At 41.6% G+C, this 27,398-nt stretch overlaps 1 protein-coding gene across 4 annotated transcripts in view; it reads right to left on the bottom strand.

Annotated features, from left to right (window-relative positions):
* The window catches only part of LOC147237371 (AT-rich interactive domain-containing protein 1B-like), a 186,448-nt gene that overhangs the window by 33,512 nt on the left and 125,538 nt on the right, over positions 1–27,398 (bottom strand). For all 4 annotated transcript variants that reach the window (XM_086148124.1, XM_086148097.1, XM_086148114.1 and 1 more), the window contains 3 exons: positions 21,386–21,665; positions 9,720–9,806; positions 6,515–6,694 (listed from right to left, as the gene is read on the bottom strand). In XM_086148124.1, coding sequence (XP_086004250.1) covers positions 6,515–6,694; positions 9,720–9,806; positions 21,386–21,665 — 547 coding nt within the window. The remainder of the gene's footprint in view (positions 1–6,514; positions 6,695–9,719; positions 9,807–21,385; positions 21,666–27,398) is intronic.

The following is a 27,398-nucleotide window of genomic DNA, read 5'->3' as shown; positions in this document are numbered from 1 at the left end:
TTTCTAATATTGATCATGAGAGCAGGAGGAGAGAAGACTGTTTGCCTGAGGGACATTTTGCACAGAGGATGTCGAGCACACTTTGATGATACGATTTGTATTGAAAATAAATGTGGCAATGCTAAAAATGTATCATGTGGATTCAGGTCCAAAATGCCAATACAATATATATAACTGGAGAAATAAGCAGTTTCTCATCTTTGGACCTGGAAAAAACAAATAAACCTTGAGAAACCCTTTTGTAAAACAGCATTTTTTTTATATTTTCAACATGCTATTTACATATACATCAGTACAACTTTGTATGTCTCATTTGATAACAAAAAAAGACTTTTGTTAACACTGCCCTTTAAAATCTTTTTATAAAAGTGTCTTCCTTTTAGTTTAATTGTATACCCTCCAGAAATATAAGATAACCAAAATCGAAGGCATCTTCTCTGAAAATCTGACCAAATATGAATTTGATTGGTTTTCAAGGTCAGAACGGCAACAAAAATTGTGGGATTAAAAAAAAGAAAATCTGTGAAATGCGACTATATAGTTCTTTTTAATCTTGTTGCTGGAGGTTTGACCGCTTCAAACTCCTTTCGACATGCACTTTAGATGTGGTTGAAGCTAATCGTTAGTTGATATGCATATAGAGGCATTAAGCCAAATACAAGTGGGTGTTTGTTGCTTTACCTACTTTGCGCGCGTCGCAGACTAATCTGCAAACTGATCAAGGAAGGACAAGAGGGAAAGAGGACAATGAGGAGGTCTTTTCTTATTTGTCTCTGTCCTTGTGGTACAGTATCACTTTCGTACCTTCTACTTTCACACTTTGTGCCTTTAGGGAGTCTTGGTGGTATTTATAGTATGATGGAGGGAGGAGAAGAAGAAGGAGAGCTCATGGTGCTTCGTTCACAATTACATGGAAATTCCCAGCACAGTCACGCATTCGGTGGATGCTCTATTCTTTGCAGGGCTTATTCCCCGCAGACCCACGGGAGAACTGAAGTGTGACCAAGCAGATTACTGTCTACTGCTCCCACAGCAGACTGGAGCAGCCAAGTCTAACAGCCAAGACAGTCATTCTCCCGGCTATAGCAAAGTAATATGTGATGGAGTTCACCATGTGTGATGGTGCACCGTGCACCTTCTTGATCTGTGAACTCTATCAATAATGAACGGAACACTGACATGGCATTACATGGATGCATGGTAAAACTGCCAAGGATACCAGCAGGGAAAACCTGTCAAAAATCCGCCTCGCGCACAAACAGTTGAATAATAGGTTTTTCCTGGCCTAAAAGGTGGAATCATTTTCAGTAGAGGCATGGTACTGAGAAGAAATCCTGTGTCAATCAGCCTTCCCCATGTTCAGTGGGAGGCTATTTCTTTTTGTCATCTTTGATTAAAAATCTAGGTATTTCATTAATCAATTTTGTTTCACAGGTTGAAAAATGTACACTATGGCCAAATATAAATACAGTGTCCATTCATACATATTTAATAATTATTAATGATAAATATATTCATTGAGCACTTGCCTGTCATGCAAAAATGAGAACGACTAAGAGATGAGAGTAGTATGCAAATGAAATAAAAATCACACATTCAGTCATTCCACCAAATCAGCAGTTTGCAGTGCAATGGGGCAGTTCAGACTCTAAAATTAACCTGCTGCATGGAGTTGGGGAGTACACAAGAGAACCCAGAGGAAACATGTGCAGCGAAAATGCAAACACCGTTTAGAAAGGCCCCCAGTCAAGATCAACCAGGAACCTTCTTTCTTTGAGGCCGAAGCATGAGCCATTGTGCCACCTTGCCCTTGCAAAACAGCAATACAATAGAAACTCAGTAACACCACTCAGGACTCATTCACAAGGGGCAGCTTTACTTAAAAGATACCAACAGAGCAGGTCTTGCCTGATGTAAAGAGGCAGACTCTTTCACATGTTGGTGAAAGAAAAGAAAAGGCCCTCCAGTCTTTTTTCATTCCCAGTATGTTTCATTGTATGTGCATGTCTGCACAGTGTCCTTGGGTGTCAAGATAGGTGCCTTCAAATAAAATGCATTATTATTATTGTTATTATTATTAAAAGGCTGCAAAGATTCTGCATATATTCGAGATGTCCTTTAGGTGGGAGACAATATTTCTATATATTAGGATATATTATAAAATGTAACACAAGTAGAAAACAAATACGACTTTCTCTTCTGATGCAACTGTATTTTGGTGCAAATAAAGCATTGTCTTTTCATAAAAAAAAAATACAACTGAAAAATAAATAATTAGTGCTTGACTACAATGTCATAGATGTGTTCACATGCTTTGTATGGCGAGTTTGTGATATGCTTGGGTGGGATATTTAGTGGTGTCTTCTCTTGCCTGAGGCCTCCACATCCTCTCTCAGCCACCTCAGCACATTTCCTTGCAGGATAGCTAAGCCTAAGCAGAGCTTCGATGCACCTTTGGGCTGCTGAGGTCTACACACTGTCAATTTCCTACAAAAAAATCTCCACTCCTTCCCCTAGGCTCTGGTATGAGTCATGGCTTTTTTTAATTATTTAATATTTTTTATTTTTTTGGCTGATTCACACCGCGAGTCCAGCAAGGCACGGTGGCTTAAATGTGGTGTCTGCATGGTCATTACTAGTGAAGTGCTTCGCCGCTGGAGGGGCTGTGTTGGGGGGATGAAGTGGAGAGGTGTTGAAAGTGGGTGGGTGGGTGAGAGAGCATAGTCCAAATCTTTTTCTTGTAATGCCATGCTCTCTTCCTCTCTGTCTGTCTGGCTCTGTAACATGTACATGTCTTGCAAACAGCTCTTTGAGTCAGAGCCTGTTATCAACACTCTGTGAGATCAAATTAACTTTGGATGGAGAGGATTTTTAAATGATTGCCCAAAGATATATCACTTAAAAACATCTTTGGAGTATCGCAGAGGCTTAGAAACAAGAGCTTGTATTCAAATTGTGAGAAAACAATAAAGGGAAATGTTTTGGCTCAGACCAAATGACCGAGTGAAATTGAAACTTTTGGTCGCAGCAGGATGCCGATATATCTAGCACTGCTTTGTTCTGAAAAATGCTTTCGAGAATGCCGTACCCTCTTGCATTACTCTGTGTCACAGTTAATGCAAAATAATTGAACTTATTTAGTTCATACACTGGAGGGTTGCCTTTGCCAAAATGTCTGCTCTCCAGGATAGTTCATACCAGAAGTACTGACTGTTTTATGCCCTCTCCTAATGTTCAAACCACCAGTGATGACATGCAAGGCAACACTCATTATTGAAACTTGTGCATTACATACCACACACTCAGGAATAATTTAAGGCCCAGGGACTGGGCTCTCCTAACATCAGCACGCAGGACAGGAAAAACAAAGTGCAGAGTTCAGGAACTTGGAATGCCTTTCTGTGCTGGCTAATAGCGGGCTAATTTGTCAGTTTGCTGGGGAGAGGGAAAGGAAGCAGATGGAGCTGTCATCAAGAAAAATGACCAACAGCTGTCTGCCCTGTTCACTCTACAAAATTGGCCTCGCCTATGTCCTGGATGCCATATTCATGTTGTCCTGTAGGTGCTGGCGGGTTGTTGTTTCAATGATTCCTTGTTCATGTCATCCATTGAAGAAGTGCAGATTGGATAATTGAATAAGTCTCTATTTGGGTACAATGTATTCAGACACCACGTCAAAACTTTTCAGCAGATGTGTTGAACAAGAGGTTTTTGAAAGAGCTCAGCTGGCATCCTTGAAGAGTAAAGTCTATATGGGCTTTCCAGGTTGAATACTTTATTTGCTGAACTGCTTTTTGGGGTTTTTCTACTAATCATTCCACCCCAAGAAAATGTTAATTAAGTTGGATTAAAGTTAATTATAGCAATTAGATATGTGGGATTGGGTAAATGTAACAAAGACCTGACTGGAGCACTGTTTACTGCTCTAGTCATTGATCAAAACTCTAGTGAAGGATTGAAATAGCTGTTTTTTAACAGTAAAGTTATATTCCGGTGATTAAGTTGATGTTTAAGGGGTCATCAAGTGAAACCATGGTTGTAGCTTATTGAAGACACTTCTGTGTTCTTGTGCAAAACAAAATGACTGAAGTATGTTAAGATGGGCTTCATGCTGGATTGTTCCTTTTTTCAATGGGAGGTCTCTGCAACTGTCTGCTTACCCAAGAATGTATGATGGTGACTATAGACGTACATGGGCGTAAATGAAAGAATATGCTTTGGATGTTTAGCGCTTGAAATAGAGGTTTTCATTTGCCATAAATAGCCACTATATAGCCTCTAGATATTCACCTCGGTGCAATGCAGCACGAAGACCGAGAAAATAGCCTACTCTGTCTTCTGTTTCTGATGGGGGGACATCTCTATTGTCATCCAAGAAAGATTTCCTGGACATTTTGCTGCAGTGCCTCGACCAGGCCAGTCTACCCCAATGCAGCTTCTCTTATTTGCTCCTCATATTGGCTGTCGGCCTGGTCAGAGTCACAAAAAAGAGATAAGGGCCGGAGTAGACGGAAGACTGAACACCAAAGAGATTACGGCTATTAATCAGTGTTAAAAATGTAACCTTGTTTTTGGGAAAACCTAAGGGGGCATTTGTCAAGGTCACACATTAAAACAGAACCAGCAGGTCATATGGTACCGGGGTACTAAAAAACAGTAAAAAGCATATATAATTTTTTTTTTCCATTTGAATGATTATTAATGTTAAAGGTGCTGTATTTTCTCCAACAGTTACATTCATCTCTGCACATGTCAAGATGCTTGTGTGGGGCACGTGATATGGTACCCTTATTCTTAAAAGCACAATTTAGTGAAAATTACTTAAAAAACAAATGTTTTTGGAGAGTTACTTTGAAAAGGGGAAAATGGTGTATTTTTTACACACTGTATATTTATTTTTCATCCTGCTTGTATGATTTGATCTTGTGTTGCCTTGAAGGTCAATCCATTAAAATATGTTTTTACATGGCAAAAAGGTTGGCTTATTCCATAAGTGTCTAAGTCAAAAATAAAGAAAATAAAAAAAAAAAAACACTTAAGAGAAACAAAAGTGATTGACTTTTCTTCCCTGAGGCTGTTTTTCTGTAGACTGACTTTTCTATATACATTATCTAAAAGAATATGAATAGGATGTGAGAACATTTCAACAAATGGAATAACTTAAAGTTTTCCTCTTAAGCAATTTGGCTTTACAAGATTCCATCTTTTAACTGGACCCAATAGCAACATAATTGGTGGCATATTCAAAGTTCACAATGTGGTACAGTTTAGTCTTGTGCAATTTCCAAGACATTATGCGATATTTTAAGTGTCAGATGGCATGCCTGTGCGTGTGTGTAGTGATGTGGTTGAAGATGCATGCATTTCTGTGAGGCTTCTATTAAAGCACACAGAACAATTGAATCGAATGAGACATCTCATCATTCAGTAGATAAACCTCAGCTCTGGTCTACTTTGTCAGTCTGGAGCTACCTCATAATCTTATCATGAGGAGGGCCAAGAGGTCTGTCCCGGGTTCAATTGTCTCATGAATATTCTGAAAATCAGATCCTCCAAAAGCTCTATTTGAAAAGGGCACCAAATAAAGACAAGAGAATATTGAATATGCATGTGCATAGTGTTTAAGTTTTAGTGTGAAATGCAGATGGGAACACAGAATGCACACATCTTTCAAAACCAGTCTTTTTGTATTCCTCATTAGTCACATCTCCTTGAAACCAGGGCACAAATGTCAAGGCCCAGTGTGACAGTGAAATGGAGGCCAGCTGTCATCAAAAAAGACAAATCTTCCTTTCCAATCTGAGGCCAAACTCCTCTGTAACCTGTATCTGGATGAACGTCAGAGAGATTCTCGTCGTTTCCAATGAGACCAGACAGAAAGCAGACACCGCTCCTCGTATCTGATGTCAGGTGAAAGTCAACATAACAAGTCAGGGCTGTTAGTGGTATTCAGGATTATTAATTCACATGAAAGCCTGAAAGGAGTCATGGCTTGTAGAGGATCAAATTCTCTCATTTTCATTCCAGTGTCTGTCTAAGACAACCTCCGGTTCTGATTTAAAAGAAAATGGAAAAAAAGGAGATGGGTTTTTTTCATGATGCTAAAGTAAACCTAGCCTCGAGGACTGCATTCATAATTTGAATGGAATAGTCCGATAATCCAGTCTGACTTTGAGACAAGGAAGGACTGAACCCGTGTCATTTTGCAAAGGTACTGTCAGTCCTTTCGGTGGGAAAAACAAAAACAAAAAAACCTTTAAACAGGAAATACTTTGTATAACTGAGAGATAAAGAGTATGCGGATGAAGCTTCATACACTTAATTTGTAGAGGGTTCATAATCAATTTTATATTTGATATCTGCGTATAATTGAACATTCAATGATGAAATTTGAAAAAGTGGTAACCTTAACTAGAAGGTCTATCTTCCAGAACATTTGTGCTGCCAGACCTCTACAATTAAAGATACCTGGAAAGAGTGCAGTTTGGATTAATGTTTGCTCAGAGGCTCTAACCTTGATATCCATACTGTGATCCCTGAGGTCCGTATGGGCCTGTCGGGCCACTCTGGGAATAAGGGCCCATGGCAGGGTACATAGGGGCCCCAGGTGATGGGTGTGGCGACATTGGCGGTCCAGACAGAGGAGAGGCAAACTGGGAGCCAGCCTGATTTCTCTGCACATTAGGTATGAATCCTGAAACACACACATGAAGTAGTTCAACACTTAGAATATGAAAAAATCAGAACTAGAAGAGACAGTGAACTAATAGCAATGGTGGACACAGGCTGTTTCAAATGAAATCAAATTGAATGTCCCTGTGTATTGTCAAAGATCGAAAATCAAAACCTTGAAAAACCACAGGTGAAAGGAAAAGTTTCCAAATTTGGTAATCTTTTTTGGCAGATGTTGTGCTTCCTTTGAATTGCCACCTAGCATATCCTGTGGACAAGGCTCAGTCTTCTTCTCCTTTAGGCTCTTCCCTTCACGGGTCGCTACAGCGAATCAACCTTCTCTATCCAACCCTATTCTTTGTATCCTCCTCTCTCACACCAACTACCTTCATATCCTTGTGGACAAGGCTCGGTAAGGGTGGATAAAAAAGAAACATATTGAAATGATTGAAAACAAGGGCTACTGTACACTCGCCAACGCATGTATTACAGTTTCAGCATGACTGCACTGAAATCCTGTTATTGACAGATACATAAATACACCCTTAAAAAACATTTACCAAAGCAAATGCACAGAGAACATTTATTACCCTGTGTTAAGAACAGGAGCACAGGTGCACACCTGTACCTATTATGAACCTGCATGAACATGCTCGGTTAAAAATAAATAAATCAATTATAAAAACAGATCCAACCAGGCTCAGCTTTGTACAGAATAAGATGAGGATTTAATCGTGGCTACAAAGTTCTTCAAAATCATTCTGCTGATACATGTGTTCAGGACAAAATTTGCCTCCACCCTTTTAATTGACATTTAAAATGATCCTCACCCGGGCTTTCCTCATACAAGCTACCCGGTTCATTTCAAAACCTACAAGAACGTCTCCCGAACCTTTGGACATGGGGAAAGGTCACTGGATGGCCACTGTGAGAAAGACAGTGTGTGTATGTGTATTGGAAGGGGAATTTCTATTGAAGATTAGGTGTAAATGGATTTGAACTTCTTGACTATAAACTTTGATAGCCATCCGCTGTGTTGAATAAAAGTGCAAAAACAGTCTTTAGCAGGTTTTAGGCTGAGAGATTTGACAGAGTGGGAAAGTGCATATTGACACTTGTATAATTCCTTGTTTCTGCTAAGAGGCCAAGCACAAACATGAGAGGGGAGTGGAGGAAGATTAAGGTTTGAAAAAGCTATACGCTCGTGTATACAGACGTGCAAGTACTAATTTTCATTTGGGAGTGTATGGCAGGGAATAATGTACAAAGGCGGCAATAAACACTCCGCTTGTGTGCCGCTTTGTGCATGCAGGAAAGAGACCAAGAGGGGGCCAAGACAGAAAGCGAGTTGCGGGGAGAGAAAGCGTGTGTGTGGGAGGGAAAGAACGATTGGTGCCTGAAAGTGCTTAGGCTGCGAGTGCTGGGTTTAAGGAGCGAGGACATTATTGTAATGTTTTGCTTCCATTAGGGTGAGGGGATTCTGGGAGAGGAGGAGAAAAAAATACAGTGTGTAATGCCACACTTTAAATTGCCTGGAAAATGGATAGGGAGAGGAAGAATGTGCAGACAGTGCTAAAAGCAAATAACACATTCAAGGATTTCTCTCTTTTTGCTTCGACCGCTCCCCCCTGTGCACAGCACACACATAAACACACACAAACCTCCCTCGGTTACGGGCAAAGTGAATGAGGCTTTCAGCTGGACAACAACAGGCAGTCGGCAAATGTAAGAGGAAGTTGGGGAAAGGGACATTCGGGGGGGATTTATGGAAATGAAGAGTTGAGAGAGGCTCTTGGAGAGGCAAGCACTTGAGCAAAGTGTGGGTTTGTGTGTTTGGGAGGGCATGGCTGGCTGGGGGGTTTAATCCAAGCTAGGACAAATAGCAAAAAAAAACAACAGCCGGCCCCTTTAACCGCTGTGCTGTGTCTTTTTCTGAACAGTGACGGGTGTGGGAGGTTGAGGGGGAACTTGGAGTTTGTCGGCATTATAAAGCAATGTTAAATCTCCAGCTTGATTTCATCATGTTGGGAAATAACCTTTCACAACAACTCCCTCTCTCTAAGTCTTCCTCCATCCACTCCCTCCATCTGTCTGACGTTAACTGCACTTTAGTGGGGCATAGGAGAGAAGCATCCGAGCCATTTCAGAAATGATAATTCCCAGTGCTTCCTGTTTTTTCTTGTTTGTGCTTGTGTGCGTGTGTTTACACTTTAATTTAAAGAATAGTTCTGTTTTTAGTTAGACTCACAAAGTGGTACTGGAAAATGGTTCCTGCTCAGCTGGCCAGGTGACTCACTTTAGAGTAGTTCAGCTTTCATGTTACAAGCCTTTGGCAACAACTCAGTGCCAAAACTAATGTGTGACTTGAGCAAAGTCCCTGGCTATTGAATCATTATTCACATTGCATTTTAAAAGTAACTAACCCTGTCAGTATTGTTGGCCGACGGTTTAGCATAGGCCCCAAAATCTTGCATCTGGGAGTGTTTGTGAGAGCGCACATCTGCTACGCCAACACCAGCCATCCTCTGTCAGCTGTGCACATTTAAAGAGTTGGTTAAGCATCTGCAGCTGTCAAAAGATTGCAGCAGGACTTTTTTTTCTTTTTAATTTAACACAACAACAGAATGAATCAGGAATAAAAGTGGTGCTGGTAAAGGTTAAGCCATTGTTTATATCTCTTTGCGAATGTCATGGGTGCAGAGTCCTTGTGGCGTATGAGAAAATCCTTTATTCCAACTGCAGTTGCTGCCATTTTGTGATCTTTTATAACTTAACCAGTCAATTTGTCTTTGTCTCCACACACCTTTAATTAGCAGGCAAAGGGGGATGTCGATACATAAATATGCACGTCTTGTTTGTGTTAATCTAACGATGTTGTAGAATTGATTTTATTTTATTTTTTAAAGACATTATTTATGAATCTATGAAGGGAGGTGAGTGGCCTTCCTCGAAATTACAATATAAAGACTGTTTCATAAACACACATGCCAGTACACATGGTCTTACACGTAGCATTATTGCTTGTACAAACACGTGTTCACACATACCTCTCTCCTGAGCCATCGGTGAACGGGTGATTGGTGGTTGGGATCCATCCTGCCCATTTCCAGAGCTCTGTGAGTTCAAGGTGGAACCTGCAGGGAAACCCGATGGTTAGAATATCAACAGTATTTAAGGTTGGATGATGATCAGTTTCTGAAAAAATAAAAACTAAAAGAACGCTAGCAAATGGAGCAACATGGTTAGAGGATTTAGTTTTTCACCACTCTGACTGCGCATGAAGTTGATTGTTATTTGCTATTAGCTAAATGACAAATGCAGTTCCAGAGGACATGTCAAGTCATTTGACCCCGTACAAGTCCCTTGTGTAAGCATTTAAACCATGGGAATCCCCTACAGAAAACCCGAGCCATTTGAGGATCATCGATTAGGTGGTTGTGCGTGTCTTTGGGCTGTGGCTGCTCCATTGAAATCCAATAGCAAGTTGAGGGTCTGATTAGGACTATGCCAGACAAAGAGTGGAATTGATTTGGCCCACAGCAAGGAGAGAGGTGGCATATTAACCTTTTATCTTTGGATCAAGACCGGAGGCAATAAAAGGAAAACCTTTTTTTTCACACTGCCTTAGTTGTGCATTTCTGAAATTAAGGAAATAAATTCAGCATCACAGTGCAATTGCGTGCAACATGGGAAAACAAGAGATGTGTTGTGGATACTCCACCGTATGTGCTCTGTGACAATTACAACATATTGTACCACTTCAGTAGCATGAATTTTATAAATTTATATATATTTTATATATCTTATCTAAGTATCTCTCAGTGTGACACCAGGAATTATCTCAAGGAATGAAACAAGACCCACTGTGTTCTTTTGGACATAGTTTCAATGATGGTCTTAAAGTTCACAGTGTTTTGTGTGTGTGCCTGTCTGTTTTTGTGGGTGTGTGTATGGGTGCTTTCGGTATTCCTGTGCATGCATTTGTGTGCCTGTATGTATGTTCCTGCATATATGTATGTGTATGCTTTTCATATGTATCTGAGTGTGTGTGCATGCGTGTGAATGTGTATGATGTGTCTGTCCTCTACTAGCAGTAGCACAAGACAGAGGGTAGCTCACTCTCCACGTAAACAAACCCAATTAAGTCAACTGCATAAACAACCTCTCAATCCACTGGGCTGCCCACATACATGTAAAAGTAAAAAAGTAATTACACAAATGTGTAAATAAACATTTTCAAGTACACAAGGACATACACGTGGGAGCAAACAGGAACACACATGCACAGGCCCCCTGCTGCACACATGAATAGATCCAACTGCGCCGATTCAAAGAGAGAATATTCGATAAGTACGAATATCAACATGTTGTGAGAGAAGGGAAAATATCAGCATGTGAGGATTGCAGCAACTCTCATTTAGCGCAAAATTTACAACCCGTCCAAGAATTTATGTTCTTAAAAAATAGAAAACCTCAAGAACAAAAACTACGCAAGCAGCAGCAGGACCAGGTGGGAAAGATATTCTATATAAAAAAAGCAAAATAAAATTGTGGCATTAGTTATATTGAATTTGACAGTTGCTATAAATAAATGATCTCTCTCAACGTACTGACATGATACTCGTACTACTGGTGTCCTTTTGTCGTCTGTGAAATACGGCAGCATCTCCACAAACTGCTGTGCAGGACATTTTGATTTTCAGATGTGTCAACACTGTTTCGAATTGATTCCACTGTGTCTGTACTGGAAATTTGACTCCTGGCCTTTTCGAATATGATACTGTTAAAAATATTCATTGTTTTAATAGCAGCACTTCACATTCTTTCCCTGGAATATTCATCATTTTGCTGAATATTCACAACAGTCATAAATAAATCTGAATATAGAATGCAAAAGTAGCACCTGGACACAGAATATTTCCAAATGGACACTGCTTTGATCCAAGTTGGATGATGATGTTAGCATTTAAAATTGACACTATAAACTTTGAAGTTTGTAGTATTGAAGTACAAACTTTTTCAAAAGTAAAATGGTTGCGCCTTCCAAAAAAAGATACCTTATCGGGTGTGGTTAGTGCTGAAAACAAAATGTCCGGACTCTGCCACAGAAAGGAGATTCATTTGAGTCCAATTTCGCACCATAAAGTATGTGTGTGTCCTCAAAACACTGATCAAATGGGTGAGATATATTTCAGGAATGCATGCTGGTGAACTATGTAAAATAAAGATTTCTACACTCCCAAAAAAGTAACCAGTGAAAATCGTGTACCGCTGTTGGAACAAAATAAAACATTCCACTAAGAAATAGTTACTGATTTTCTCTTGATATTGTCTCTGCAGTGTTGGTGGTTAATTTTACAGTGTTAAGAGCTCATGGCCACATGACACAGTTCTAGAACATCAGACATAGATTTTATATAATCCTGTTTTTTTTTTTAAACATTTTTTAATATGAAAACAACGCTTCATTAGGTTTTAGTGGGTGTGTCTGGAAACCTGTATGTAGCTTGGGAGAGGCTTGCGGTTGCTTGTAGCCAGATGAAATGCTCGTGCAAAAACACAACTTGAGATCGGTCGCTGGACAGGATAAAGTCTCCGAGCAGGATTTTACCAGACCATTAGAATATGAAAGTCAACCTGACAATAAAGGCTAGCTTTTGGTGTGTGTTCGTCTGCAGATACGCAGGCCAGGCAACAGCTTTACTATCAGGGCCTCCTTGTCTGGATGGAAGCCACTATGAAGATATTAGCACAGTTGAGAGAGAGAGGGAGAGATGACCTTGATGAGAGAGAAAATTGAAAAACAGATGAGATGGAGTAAAGTTTGGTAAGGGCTCACCCCTCCCTCTCTGCTTCTACGCTGTGAAACACTCAAACTTCATAGCTATTTCATACAAAATTGCTGTCCCAAACATCCGTCTCTTCCTTTCTCTTTTTTAATATAATTTTTTAACAAGATGCCATTAAATAATTACATCAAAAGGAAAACAAACAGGCTTCAATGTTAGTCCTGGCACGTTTAATCTGTAGCATTAATAATTCATAGTCTGATGTTCAATTTTACTTTATATGCTGCAGGGAGGGAGAGAGAGAGAGAGAGAGAGAGAGAGAGAGCACTAAACGTCAGCAAGAGCTGACGCTCTTTCTTTCTGAATACACACAAATAGTCTTCTCAAGCTATCAAAGTCCATACAAACCACTGGAGCGCCTCAGCAATCCAGGTTATCATCCTCTGACTGGTTCACTTGTGTATGCGTGCGCGCAATTAATGTTTTTGTTGATCCATTTCTACGCCTCTCTAGTTTCTTGGTCTATATTTTTGCACATATAAGCATTTTACAAGTCCTTTATACACAACTTTTAATGCATTTTCATCAAAACTGCACATTGAATGAGTAAAATGCGTGCCTGAAAAGGCCAGACTTGTTTTCTTTTCTTCTACACGTATGTCAGTGTATATTCCTTGAAGTGACAGTATTTCCTTAGGTGCTCTATGATGCCATTAGCAAATTTGGCAAACAGCGGCATTCCAAATACGATGGGGTTCTATTCACCCGCCTTGAATCTTCATCCACAGCCTTCAATTTACGCCTCCAGCCGCATCAAACTGAGCACCCACATAAATCCATACGTAAGTACACATGAAGGAATTTATGAGAAATACCCCTGCAACTTTCATGCACAGGTTCAGTTTTTGTGGATCAATGACTCTTTGGGATTGCAGCAATCAGCTGTTTCCTGTCAGGAGGTAGTTGCAATGCAAGGTGTGATTTTGTGTGATCAGTCTTTTAACTTCATTCATTCATGTTGACACTGAAGACTTTTGTGTGCATAGATGTTTGCCATTGATAGTTGTGATGCAGATGAGACCATTACGCTTTTAAGATGATAAGATCAATTTGGGTCATGTTGCTATAATTTTACAAAGATTGGACTTACTTCGTGGAGCGCGAGAGAGCGGGAGGGTATCAGGATGGAGGATGCTCTTTGGAATGTCTCTGAAGAGCCAAATAACTGCAATTTCCTCTTTGTCGAAAGGCACTTAGCAAGCACATCCATTTTCTACTCTTTCCCATGATAGAAGGCAACAGGGCCAAAAGTAATGGGAGTTCATTGCGTTTTTGGAGATAATGCTCTTCTATAAAAACCCAAAACACATTTTAAATTCCTCTTTTGCAAGGACTTTTGAGGCAACCCTGAGTCTGCTTTGAGGAGAGAGAGTGTGGTCTTTGAAGCTTTTTTCATCTGGTTTCAAATGCAAATGCTGGCTAAGTTCAAAGCCAAGGGGGAATACTTGTGGCCATATTTCTGTTTTGTTTCAGGGCTCTGGTAATATTAAGCTGTGGAGGAAGTGCATATACGAATGAGTGTCTTTGGTTATGAATGTGTAATGGCAAAAAGAGAAAGTCAAGCAGATATTTAATAAAATAAAGGCCCGTATTAATTGCAGATCAACGGAAGGCTTGGGTGAGCATTAGAGGCCATGCAGACAAACAGAAATTTTGTAATCACACATGCAATGATGCCTTTGCATGCCTACATGCATATTCTGGTCCTAAAACAACCTCCCTGGATAAGCAGATGCCATCTTTTTTTCCTTTTTTTAAACGGTAACGGCAATGAGTACTGATAAACCGGTGAAGAATACAGAGAAAGGGCCGCTTCAGCACCATCTCAAAATACCACACACTCATATACACACACACACACACACACACACACACATACACACACAAGGTAATATCCCCTTGGTGTCACGTCTTAGGGGAAAAAGCCGATAAACAGCAGACTCCAATAATGGTGTTTTAGATCTCAATGGGTGTGAGCCAATGCCTCTCCAAGCTAGGGGCTAATGCCAGTTAACTCTCCCTATAGGGGATGAGCAAAGGCCTGCAGTGGCTTGCAAAACAAGCGCTTCTACTCTCCCTAGATTCTCATTACTTTCAGCACAGAGTAGCAAGTGTAAGTAAAGCAAAACTGCAGCTTAAGCTAAATTACAGTGAGCGGGATACAGAGGAGAGAGAGCAACAGAGTGAGAAAAAATAGGTGATGGGAAGGCAAAATAATTGTGCACTGTGCTCCAGTTAGGGTATTCCAGCTGGATAGAGTTAGAATAGGATTTCTCTAAATGGCCAACACAGCAATCAGCCCCCCCCCCCTGCCCCCCGCCCACCCACTTCCCTTTTCTATTTTGGCCAATGGTGTGTTTTGTGTATAACATGCCTGCGGGGAGGGCATTTTGCTGTTTGAGATAGAGGTATGGGAGACTGGGGCTAAGACAAGGAAGGAGTGAAGTGGGATTCTGTCAGGATGGGAAAGAGGAATAAAAAAAAAGGACAGAGATGAAGAAAAAGCTGGAGGAGAAACAAGAGGGAGGAACAGAGGCAAGAATGTGGATGGAAAATTCAGCCTCCGCTGTGGGAGGCCTGCACCGCAGCAATGCTCCTAGCGAAGACAGCAGTCGAGACAAACATGGATCCGGGGTGGGCGGCGGGGGGGTGGGGGTGGGGGGGCACAAGAGGGAACATAAGTGAAAACGAACATGATGAAAATAAGGAGAGCAGGACAAGGACAGCCACAGGCAGTGTTCCCAGCACACCGCCTCTTAGGGAGTGGTGTGACAATAAAACTCGCCTGGTTCCATATACTCCACGCTACAAAATACAGTTGCAGCAAAATTCAACCCCCTACCCTCTTCCCACAGCTTTCTTCCACCTCTTACAGAGAAAGACGAAGAAGTTTCAAATGACTATCCCCAAGGCATCTTTTCTGGTCCCGTATTACGCTGCTCATTTCTCTCTTGTCAGGGATGTCGCTTTCTAACATAATTTTTAAAAGCTTTTAGCACAGCAAATTCGACCCGAGGTCAAAACTGTTATTTCTTCCAGGTGTCTGTGCTTAACCTCTGACCTTGGGCTTTGGTTTGAATTACCATAAGTTGATACAAATGTGTTAAATTAAAACTTTCAACCCACAGGCTATGGCTGAGAGGTGTTGCGAAGGACAGGAGTGGATATAGAGTGGGTTGGAAGAGATTCAGAGGGAAGAACCCTTGAGCTCTTAAACTGGACAGGCCTGGCCTTCCTTCCCTTCCAGTTTCCCACCCTCTATCTACTCTTCCTCTCCTTTCCCTCCTCCTCTTGCCCTGACCTCTTTGTCCTTTTCTAGGCCCTGGAAGCACTTAAAGCGAAGGACAGATAAACAGCTTAAACTCTGCTGAGCACTCACATGTAAGGTCCAATCATCTATTTTACGGAAAATAAAAATTGGAGGGTGGAGGGGTGAGGGAAGAAGAAAGAAGGAGTGGGTGGGTGACGGAGCGCGAGCAGACACAGTTAACTGGACCTCAAAGGCACTTGGCAGACAGAAGAAGAGAAAAACAGAGGTGGGAGAGATGAGTGTTTTGTGATATCTCGCAGCAGATAGAGCAAGCCGGACCACGGAGGGTTGTCAATTAGCTGCAGCACAATGTGGAGGAAAACGGCTGTTTGTCCCCAAAGGCCATGCAGACACCGGTGTATTAACTTAAACACAGACAGATGAAAACACCAAGCATGATTACAATTTGAAAACACAACTTAATATAGAAACTGCCAGACTAATACTCTTTCCTCCTGTTGTGGCCTACCACAGACACATCAGTGTGATTCATATCTACGAATAAAGCAACCTGATTATCGAGATTAAAAGGCATTTGGATGCTAATCCAACGTTTTTATGAAGTGCTATCATCCCAGCCATCATTGAAATTACTTCAGGACAAAATCAACTTGTTAATCTAGTATGAGACAGTCAAGAAGTTTGGTCTGGTTGTCCCACTTTGACTGTCAGTGCTTAACTGGTAAAAATGTGTTTTTTTATTAGAATTAAATTGCCAATAAAAAAATTTGAAACTATGCTGTGCATCATGAGTGTGTGTGTGTGTGTGTGTATATTTGTGTTGGAAACAACAATATTATTATAGTTTTTTAAAAGGAAAACTATGCTTATAATGACAACTATCCAACATTAGATCAATTAAAAATAATAATGTCATTTGGATTTGTAGTGTTTTTTTTCATTTTCAGAAAAGGAGGCATGAGTGTCTATGCCTTAGCAGCTCCATGCCAACAGCAAGAAGTGTGTACCGGGCTAATGATAACTGGGTCCTCTGCGCTCCGTTTGTGTTGGGGGTGATCTAATATGTATCAGGTTTAGACTCGTAATGGATACATCTCTGGTGCAAGTGACAGCCAGAGTGATCTGAGAGGGGAAGTGACATCCCACTGGCAGGTTGCCGACCCACTGACAACATGTCAAACTCGCTCACAAACACACTCCAAACCTCATCTTCATTGTGTTCAGTATGAAATATGAATCAGCAACTCTTGATGGGTTCTGTCGACATTCCTTTACAAGAACTTGTGTTCTGCATTTCGACTGCTTGATGCTGACTGCTGACTCTTCCACTCCAGTATTCAACAGTTGGAGCTGGAGGCCTTCGAGCTGCCGCTCCGTTCTCCCTCACATCCATCTGGATGAGAGACAAATGTTTGGTTGCCCTCTCCAAATGTATTGTGAAAGGAGAGAACTACTGAGCGGATGCTCTGGATGCTTCAGAGGCATTAGAAAAGAAGAGATGTGTGTGTGTGTGTGTGTACGGCATAACAGCCTGTCTTGTGTATTTGTGTGTGTCTGTGCACACAATGAGGAGGAAGAGGTTGGCGGTTGAGCAATGTGATTTTTGCTCAACTGTCAAAAATCTGGCGCAACAGGAAAATCAATTTGGCCCTGTGTGTGCCTTTTTGGCTCCGGAAGAGAATCCAAAAGGCAAGGCCTGGCCCGGATAATGTTACAGTGTATTGGATTTGCTTCATGGAGAGTCAGAGACAGAGACTAGGAGAGAGGAGAAAAGGAAGTGGAAGTGTGTGAGTATGAGGGAATTACAGATGTCGCACGGCACTATGACAGATTCGTGCAAGTGCGCATACACTTAGGTAGGTCGGCAATCTGTAAAACCCCCTCTTTTATGTGCATCCGTGTGCATGTAATTTTAAACCATATAATAAAAGGCACTCCCATGAATTCCAACCTGTTCCTTATCTGCTGTTAATGTTATTTCATGCTTGTTCATGTTTTTGTGTTTAGCAGCGGGGCAAAGAATGACATGACGAAATTGCTGTTCTTTCTCTGATCACCTGAGCGGGGCAGGGGGGGCGAAAAGTTGTACGTTGAGTGCTGAGCCAAGTGACATGGTATTTCAGTTAACTGAGCTGAGCCGACCGATAACATGTTTAAATACACATGTGCAAGATTAACGTGAGCTCCCCTACCCTACGCTAATAATACACTATATTTTTTTCAGATTAGAGTTAAAAAGCCAAGCCATTATAAGGAATAAAATCAAACATTTCATAAAATATTTCATCCCCATCAAATTCATTTAACGATCTTTTATTAATTCATATATTTCATTCATTGTTCATGCAGGCCAGAATGACTTCATCAGCTATGCGTACTTTGTTAATTCACACACAGAAAACACAAATCAAGAGATTAGCTGCAATAATGGATAAAGTTTGTGATTTCTGACAAGAATTGAACAAAAACTGGTCCCTTGCATACAGCACAGCTATCAAAATCTGTATTGTTTTGAGTCACTAGTGATAATGATCCCATTTAACACAGAAAACACTTCTTAATTTTGCAACAGACTTAATGGATCCAATCATATTGCAGCCAGACGATATGTTTTGCTTCGCCATTTTGTTGATGAAACCCTTGAGTGTCAACGCTAAAACATTTTGCAATAAATCAATTTACACTGTATTTTTATTTTAGGGGGAAATGTAATGAAGGCATTGTGGTGTAAATATGTGGTGTAGATATATTGCTCGCTCTTAATTTACTGACTTTTACCCAACTAAAACATCCATCCATTTTCTCCCGCTAATCCGGAGTCGGGTTGTGGGGGCAGCAGCCGGAGCAGTGAGGGCCAGACCTCCCTCTCCCCCGCCACATGGTCCAGCTCCTCTGGGGGGAACCCAGGCCAGCCTGGAGACATAGTCTCTCCACTGTGTCCTGGAGAGACTACGTCTCCCAGTTATTTTCCCAGCAGTCTCCTCCCAGATGGACATGCCCAGAAATCCTCCCCCGGGAAGCGTTCAGGAGGCATCCTGACCAAATTCCCGAGCCACCTCATCTGACTCATCTCTATGCGGCTCTACTCCGAGTTCCTCCAGGATGACTGACCTTCTCACCCTATCTCTAAGGAAGAGTCCAGCCACTCTGCAAAGGAAAGTCATTTTGGTCGCTTGTGTCCGCAATCTCTATCTTTTGGTCACTACCCACAGCTCGTGACCATAGGTGAGGGTGGAAGCGTACGTCAACTGGTAAATTGAGAGCTTTGCTTTTTGGCTCAGCTCCCCCTTAACCACGACAGACCGGTACAGCATCTGCAAAGCTGCAGACGCTGCACCGGTCCGCTTGTTGATCTCCCGCTCCATCCTTCCTTCACTTGTGAACAAGATCCCGAGATACTTGAACTCTTCGACTTGGGGCAGAACCTCTTCCCCGACCTGGAGTGGGCCTCCACCCGTTTGCGGTTGAGCAACATGGTCTCGGATTTGGAGGTGCTGATCTTCAAAAGTCTCTGCCAAAAGCAGAGGCTCGATCCCGCGGCCACCAAACCGGATCCCCTTAACACCTTGGCTGCGCCAAGAAATTCTGTCCTTAAAAGTTATGAACAGAATCGGTGACAAAAGGCAGCCCTGGTGAAGTCCTTCTCTCACCAGAAACGGGTCCGACTTACAACCAGCAATGCGCACCAAGCTCTGACACCGATCATACAGGGACCAAAAAGCCTGTACAACAGGGTTCGGTACCCCGTACTCCTGGAGCAACCCCCCCACAGGATTTCCCGCAGGACACAGTCAAATGCCTTCTCCAGGACCACAAAACACATGTAAACTGGTTGGGCAAACTCCCATGCCCTCTAAAGGACACACACAGGGTATGTGTGTCCAAGGGTATGGAGCTGGTCCACAGTTCCACGACCAGGATTAAAACCACACTGCTCCTCCTGGATCCAAGGTTCAATGACCCGGTGGACCCTCTTCTCAAGCACCCGAGAATAGACCTTACCATAGGGGTAGAGGAGTGTGATCCCCTGTAGTTGGAGCACACCCTCTGATTCCCCTTTTTAAAAGTAAACTACCAACTAAAACAACATTGACCAAAATATCATGAGTTTTGATGAGGTTTTAGAAAGTGGAACGTTGGTAATCAGATATGTTCTAACCACATTAGTTCTCCTGTGTCTCTCTGAGGCTCGCGGCTCCTTGATCTAATTCAAAATTATTGTAGTACAGCCACTAAAATATGCCAGATGTTACTCACTTCTCCACACTTTATCACATAGGGAATATTTTTAAATATTTTCTTATTAATCATTTTCCAGCGATCAGTTTCGCTTCCCATCTTTGCCGCCTCATTCTGGATTCTTGACATGATTCTTGGCATGTGTGCCTGCAAAACCACTGTCCTAGTTTTCATTAGCGTCAATCACTCTAGTAAGCGGCTGCAAGGAGGAAGAGAAGGAGCTGACATCATGATCTCACTCAAGACATTTTGCCCCGCCTCGTCACAGTGACTGACAGGCCCGAGACAAACTGATACTCAGGTCAGCCTCCCAGTCTGGCAGAGAGGTGGCTGGATGATTGGAGGGCCGTGACGAGAACTACACGCACACTTGCGCACAAACACACATACATATCCTTCACATGTCTGTCAGAGGAAAATCAAATCCACACATTTATTAAGCTCAGTGTTTATCTAAACGGTTATGCACACTGCTGAGGCCTCACGAGACAGACAAACACACCACGTTTTGTCTGATTAGCCTGTCGGTGTCTTGTTTGGCCTGACACGGCTTAGATATAGCTTACAATCAGAGTAGTGGTCCTCCACTTGCAGTCAGTCTCAATTCATTAACACTGAGGGTGGAAATTAAATTGGGGGATACGTTTTACGTGTAAAATCAGGGGCATTTCCCCATACAAGGAACACACATGTATACAGGAAGTGTGGTCCTGCAGTGAGTGATACAGAGTATGTAATTTGTGTGATATTCATGCTGCATCAGGTTCAATTTTATCTATGACCTTTTTAAAAATCCTCTTTAAATGCACATATAAAAAAAAATGCAACATCCCGCCTACTCCTATAATAAATAGTTGAACAAAATGGAAATGCAGGTATGATGGCTGCAGCATACTAACAAAAGCAGCATTTGTTTGCTAATGGTGTTGCCTCTCAGAAGTCAAATAATATTTGCAAACTGAATCACATGGGACTTGCCAGACAACAATGAATGATGTCACAGCTGTTTCTTTTTTTCAATTTACCATCAAAGATAATCCACCTGATGTGATACCACTGACTGTTTAATTCACTTTTGAGCAGCCATCAAGTGTTTGATGTCACAGAGCAATTTCCCTTTAAGCTGGAAAGCAATTTTGCTTATTTCCCAGGGATTCTGCCATAGCGGTACATGACGTACAATGCTCTGTGGAGTTTGGCTTGGGCAGCAGATCTTCTCAGTATTTGTTTGTAGCGATTACACTAATACAAAAAATCAACAAAGGCTTTATTACCAAAAAGCCCCTTTCATCAAGCTGGGATCAGATTATTAGGCATGTTTGCCTACTTTCAGAGGACCTGATGGCAACTGTACCTGGTGTGGTGGTGCTGGCAGAGGGTCCACTGGCAGGAGAGATAGGTCCCGAGCCAGATCGGGAGGGCTGGGAATGAGTGGAGCCAGTGGGTGAGCCCACAGGAGAGGGGGAGGGCCCACTCCTCTGACTGTGGAGGTGCGGGGAGGCGTGAGGAGAGAAAGGAGACTGTCCTTGGTTGCCAGTGCCTCCTTGCTCACCTTGGCTACTGCTGCTGCTGATGGCTGATCCCAGACCAGCCTCCGTCCCCGTGGGGAGATCGTCAATTGAGCCAGACAGATCCTGTAGCAGAGGAAAAGACGTCCCTGGCTCAGTCAAGCGTTTGATGAGATTTGACAGACAAATAAAAAAATAGTACAGTGCAAGTGCAGACCTGTTGTTGGAATTGGATTGTTAGATGAAAACATCTTATATAAGGAATCCGGAATTTGCCTTTTCTGACCAGATACACTCCTTTGAAATTGACACAGTCAGTATAGAAGAAGAGCAAAAATATCCACAAAGTGAATCACAACTGTATGACAGCTACTCTGGTTCAAATTACAAAAGGTAGTCATTGAGGCCAAATGTAACATAATTTTTCAATTACATATTCTGCAGAAACTAACAAGGTATTTCTCCATAGGTACCATTCTTTATGAAGCAATTCCATGGAATTCCTGACAAAATCGCAGACAGGATATTTAATGCAGTGAAGTGTGACATATGACAGACAGACACACACACATACATGTACACACACACACACACACACACACACACACACACACACACACACACACATTTTAGCAAAAATGCTCATATTTACCAGCATACCTCAGCTGTAGCCGAATATGGGGTAATTCACCTGTAAGTGACCTCGGTTTCATGGCTGGTGCTTGCTTGGGGGAGGGAGGGGAAAAGTGGCGGGTGGAAGCCAGCTGATCCTACCTGTGACAAAAGGCCTGTTGAACCTTCAGTTCTGTCCCACCTGAGCTTTGTGCACCCATCACTGTCAACAAGGACTGATATGTCTCTTTGTGTGCCAACTATAGCTTTGACCATGAGGGTCTTGAACTCAGAACCGATGTTGTGCTCGTAAAACTAAGGAGAAATGAATGGGCCCTCATATGATATGATAATACTGATTAAGTGCACTGATATATTTGATAAGTTCAGTTTCATTGTTGTGTGCATAAAAAATAATTTCAAAATAAAAAACTATAATGAAATACCTGTGCAGTCTTGATGTCAAGGGATATAACAATCATTTGATGTTTATTTTTTGACAGAGACTTGGCCTGACTCACTGAGTTGCCATACTAGGAAAATGATTTTAAAGAGAAAAAGCTCAAGAACTGCAAGTTTGCTACACACAGAGGAAATTGGACTGAAGTGTAAAATCTATCGCTTCATCGTGTCTAAATGTCCCTCTAGTTCCAAAGAGTAGAGTTCACGAGACAAATTTTCATCCATATTCATGCCAGACCATTGCTATGGTTCTCTTGCTATATTAACATTTCTGAGCAATAGCAGCATGCCATCTTGGTAAAATGGCATGCGCCTAGGGAAGCCTCTTGTCTGAAAAAGAAGAAAAAGGACATCTAACTGTATCGGGGATGTGGTGCATTACATCATTTAGATGAAATTAAATTTTCAAGTCAGGTAAAAAAGTTTCTGTCCTAAATGACTGGAGAAATTAACATGTTTTTTTTTTTATCAGCTCGGTGATGCATAGGCTGCGAGTCCAAAAATGGATTGCTGTACCCCTGTCAGAAAATACTTTCTGGTCAACACACTGTGTTGTTTCTCATCACTCCCATGTTACATACAAGCATCCGCTCCATTCATAGTCTGCATGTTGGTTCACCGCTGCTTGGTTTGGGTGAGGTGATCGTGAAGGTGAAACACAAAACCTTTGAATTCCCTTAGCTGCTGTGAGTGCCCACCCGCTCTGCCAGCCTGCCATTCTGTCGCCTGGCATTATCAACCCTTGCTCCTTCAAGCACTTGGAGCACCCTCTTTCCTCTTTGTCTTCCTCATCCCTGGTACCTTCCCTGTCTCAGGCAATCAAATCACCATGGATTGTGTGCTGAGTGATGCCATGCACCTCCCCTCCCTGCTAATGAGTCTGAATTATTTTATTTCTGAGTTATTTTAGAATGATGGGTCAACCGAAGCGGATACTATTTTACACATTGGGGTTAACATTAGAACTATGGAGGTGTTTTCCCCAATATATGGCGGACTAGTCTGACACAGAGTTAAGGTTGTTAACCCACAGACTAATTATGTGAATAAATGGAAATAATTGCATTTCGGCCAAGTGGTTGTTGTTGCCAGCTCTTCCAGTGGCAGTTTAGGGTGGGAAAAATCTGTAACGGTAATTTATTTAGCTGCTGTTTTGCTCATTTGGATTATACAGACAGCTGTTGACTATATAAATGTCAACTCTAAATAACCGATTGTGATAACTGGAACACTGCTGTAAAAAAATTTTTACTTTTATAATGTGGCTTCACATATTTATCAACACCTACAACGTGTCTCTGTTGCACTTAATCCTTACCATGGGCCAGAGAGCATTGCGTTACCTGACTAAATGACTACGAAATAGTCATGTGAAAAAAAAAATTCAAGCCAGGCAGGCATGCAGTTCGAGCATCCAGACGCCCAACAATCTGGGGCCCCAATCCAAAGTGGCCCAAATCCAATTTGTTTGGCTCTAGGCTGCAAATTGCTCTGTGTATTGAGTTTCCAAATAGCTGTCAACCACGCCTGCTTGGCGTCCCGTATAGCTTAATTCGCTTGTGGAGCATGTAATTGTCATAATAAGAAAAATATTGAGGTGATAATAAGCAGTTACTTTGAGATGCCCCCCTGCTAGCTTAAGGTGTGTGCATGTGCGCGCGCTCACACACACACACACACACAAACTCACACATGCACAAGCACACAAACACACATGCACATAATGGGGCGAGGCCACCATCTACACATTACACACAAGATTGGAGAGGCAGTCACTTGTGACCCTTCACCTCACTGGTGTTGGCGCCTGCCTGCACTCTTTAATCTTATGTGCCATGTTAGTGTGTGCATGTGTGCGTTTGTGATGGGCATGCATCGCTGCTGGGATGTCGCAGCCAGACATGCTTCAGTACTGATGTGGCTGAGGGGACAGATGAGGCTGGACATGTGTGCGCATGAACAGTCTCACAGACACACACACACACAAACACACACACACACGCACACACACAGACACATATATCATCCCACGTGCCTGACCTGCTCTCAAGCTCAAAAACAAACCACAGCAGAATAGAAGGGATCAGTGTGAAGCAGGGACCTGTCATACCCAGCAACATTTTTTTGCCCTGACTTTATTTTGGATGTTGCCTCATACACTGTGAATTAATCAGAGTTGTTATGGTAAGAAGCCAACAAATGTGCATGTGTGTGAGACAGAGTGTGTGTGTGTGTGTCTGTGTCTACTGTTTAGGCAGGGGTTGGGTTGTGGCCAAAACAAGGGCAAGTTTAAAAAAAAAACATAAATCATATCCTATTTCATAACCCAATCACATAATGATATATACAACATAAATAGTTAATTGGTTTATGAAAAGGTAATGACATCACAAAATTACATTTACCATAATGTAATATCACCTCTCACATTCAGGTATGAGTACTTTCCCTAGAAGGAATTTCATGAAATGGACATTAGTGTATCAGCATGAGTCACTGACTCCAGCACCAGCGATGCCATCTTCATGTTCAACATTCATGTGCTTATTACTGTTCCACAAGTAACGGCAGTCTGTTTGACTTCAAGGGTAGATGGAGGACAGAGAAAACCTGAAAATGCCCGATGCCCTGAGCTGGATCTCTCAGACATGCACCTTTTGCCTCTCCTGTGAAAGAAACTGCCTGTCAATAGGGGCAGGATGCAGATGACTGATCACTTCCCGGCCACAGGAAGCAAATAAACACCCAAAGCTGAGGCGCAAAGCACATGCAAAGGAATGCGGTGGGGTAGTTTCTTAGTGCAACATCACACTCTGATCTAAATTTAATGAAAATTGGAAGCGCATTCCAGATTCAAATTAAAATGATGTGTGATTTAAACTCTCCCAACCAACCTGCTATTCACATAAACACTTACATTAAATAGCATTATTATTGGCATACAAAGGTGCCAGTGAATTACTGTCTTTTAAATTTACAGGAGCCGCAATTACCTGAAGAGTAAATTTGCTTTATTGGAGTAACATCTTGAAAACCTAATTTCATTGTTTTATTTCTTCTTTTCAATTTTCAGATTGTATCCCTGCAAAGATATCAATCTCACCTTTACACAACTAGACTGTCTGTTCATATCTTGTTGCAAAGCTATCTCAATCTACTTTTGACAAGTAAAAACATAGACAATTTTATGGAATATACGTATGTTAAACATATACTTTACATAAACAAACACTTTTTAACATATGCGTGTTAAAAAGTGTTGAAATAACGTATTGACTTACATCACACAATGACCCATGAACACATTTGCATTTCAAACAGTGCAACAGAAAACTCTTTGAAGAACAAAGTTATTTTAACAGTAATTCAAAGGTACAAAAGCTGTTCTGCCCACTTTCTGGATCCACGTTTCTGAGTTGAAATAAACAAAATGTTTGCGACTTTCCTTAATTTCAAGGTACACATTAACATAGCAATGTTTGGCCTTTGAGGAACACTGGAAACAGCGAACCAAGCAGTGCCCCTGCCTCATCTTCTTCCTCCTCCTCATCCTCCCTGAACAGCTATCACTTTAAATATTTTCATCTGAGGCAACATCATCTCATTGGAGACACCTTTTCTGAGGGCTACAATTCCATGTACATCGAGAAAAAATCCCAACAAGCAGCATTTACCAGGTTTGGTTGTTTGCTGTGTAGTTTCAGGTGGATTACAGCACTGTTTAATAATGTGTGTGGGTGTTCTATAGTTTTGAATGTGCTAGTTTGTTTGTGTGCACGTACACATTGCCTATGGAACATAATTATGTATAAATTTATGGATACAGTGTAATTGGCCTCTCTATTCACATATGCATTTTTCCCAACGGCTAATTTTTTTTAACTGCTTTTCATGTATTTATAGGGCTTGTGTTTTCGTGGACAATGGCAAAGTCTATTATAATGTTACATAGACACTGTGAAACAGTATATAAAACATCTCAATATGCCCAGAGTGAAGTTTTATTTCTTGTTTCTCTTCTCTGGGTAAATATGATCATGTAAACTGTAATTAACACCAATAACTATCGTCGGTAGGCCAGAGGGACAGGTTTGCTCACAGTAGCAGTGCACTCATTTATCGGCTCCAGCCGCTGTACTTTCTTTCATTATGGTGCACTGGAGACTTAAAGGAAAGGCTATTACACCAAGATGTTTTGTTTTGTTTTTTGCCCGCCCTCCCTTCCGTAACCATTGACAGAGAAAAAAAACCCAAATGAAATGGTATGCAAATGAATCAGAATGGACTGCGTGTGTGTGTGTGTGTGTGTGTGTGTGTGTGTGTGTGTGCATGTATAAAAGAGGGTTTTAAATGTAAGACTCCATGTAGAACACCAACTGTACTAGCTGTCACTTGGGACTAATAAGCTGAGATAGAAAAAGACGAATAAAAAAAGAGGAAGATTTAGCAGAGGGAGCTTTGCCACAACTCCCACATTATTATTTGTTTTTCTGATGTCAGTCAGCTGCAAACTCTACCGAGGCTGGAAAGATGATGAGAATTGGAGATGATGATGAGATGTGTCAGATAAAATAACTTCTGAAATGCTGATCTGATCCGTACGCTAATGAAAAATGTTGCCATATGACTGACTTTACTTCTGTTTAGTGCACAGCGGCGACCAAACATGCATTCATGTCAAGAAACGTGTATGATTGTGTGCATACTGTATGAGCAAATGAATTATGTGTGAAGAGATGAATTATATGTGCAGAGACAAGAGTTCTCCAACACATAGGGCACCCT

Source organism: Fistularia commersonii, chromosome 1 (assembly GCF_037954325.1).
Source record: "Fistularia commersonii isolate RoL2024-O1a breed Wild chromosome 1, RoL_Fcom_v1.0, whole genome shotgun sequence".
In the NCBI taxonomy this organism is placed as follows: Eukaryota; Metazoa; Chordata; class Actinopteri; order Syngnathiformes; family Fistulariidae; genus Fistularia; species Fistularia commersonii.
The sequence above is the reverse complement of the archived record's forward strand: the minus strand, read 5'-3'. Positions and strand labels throughout refer to the sequence as shown.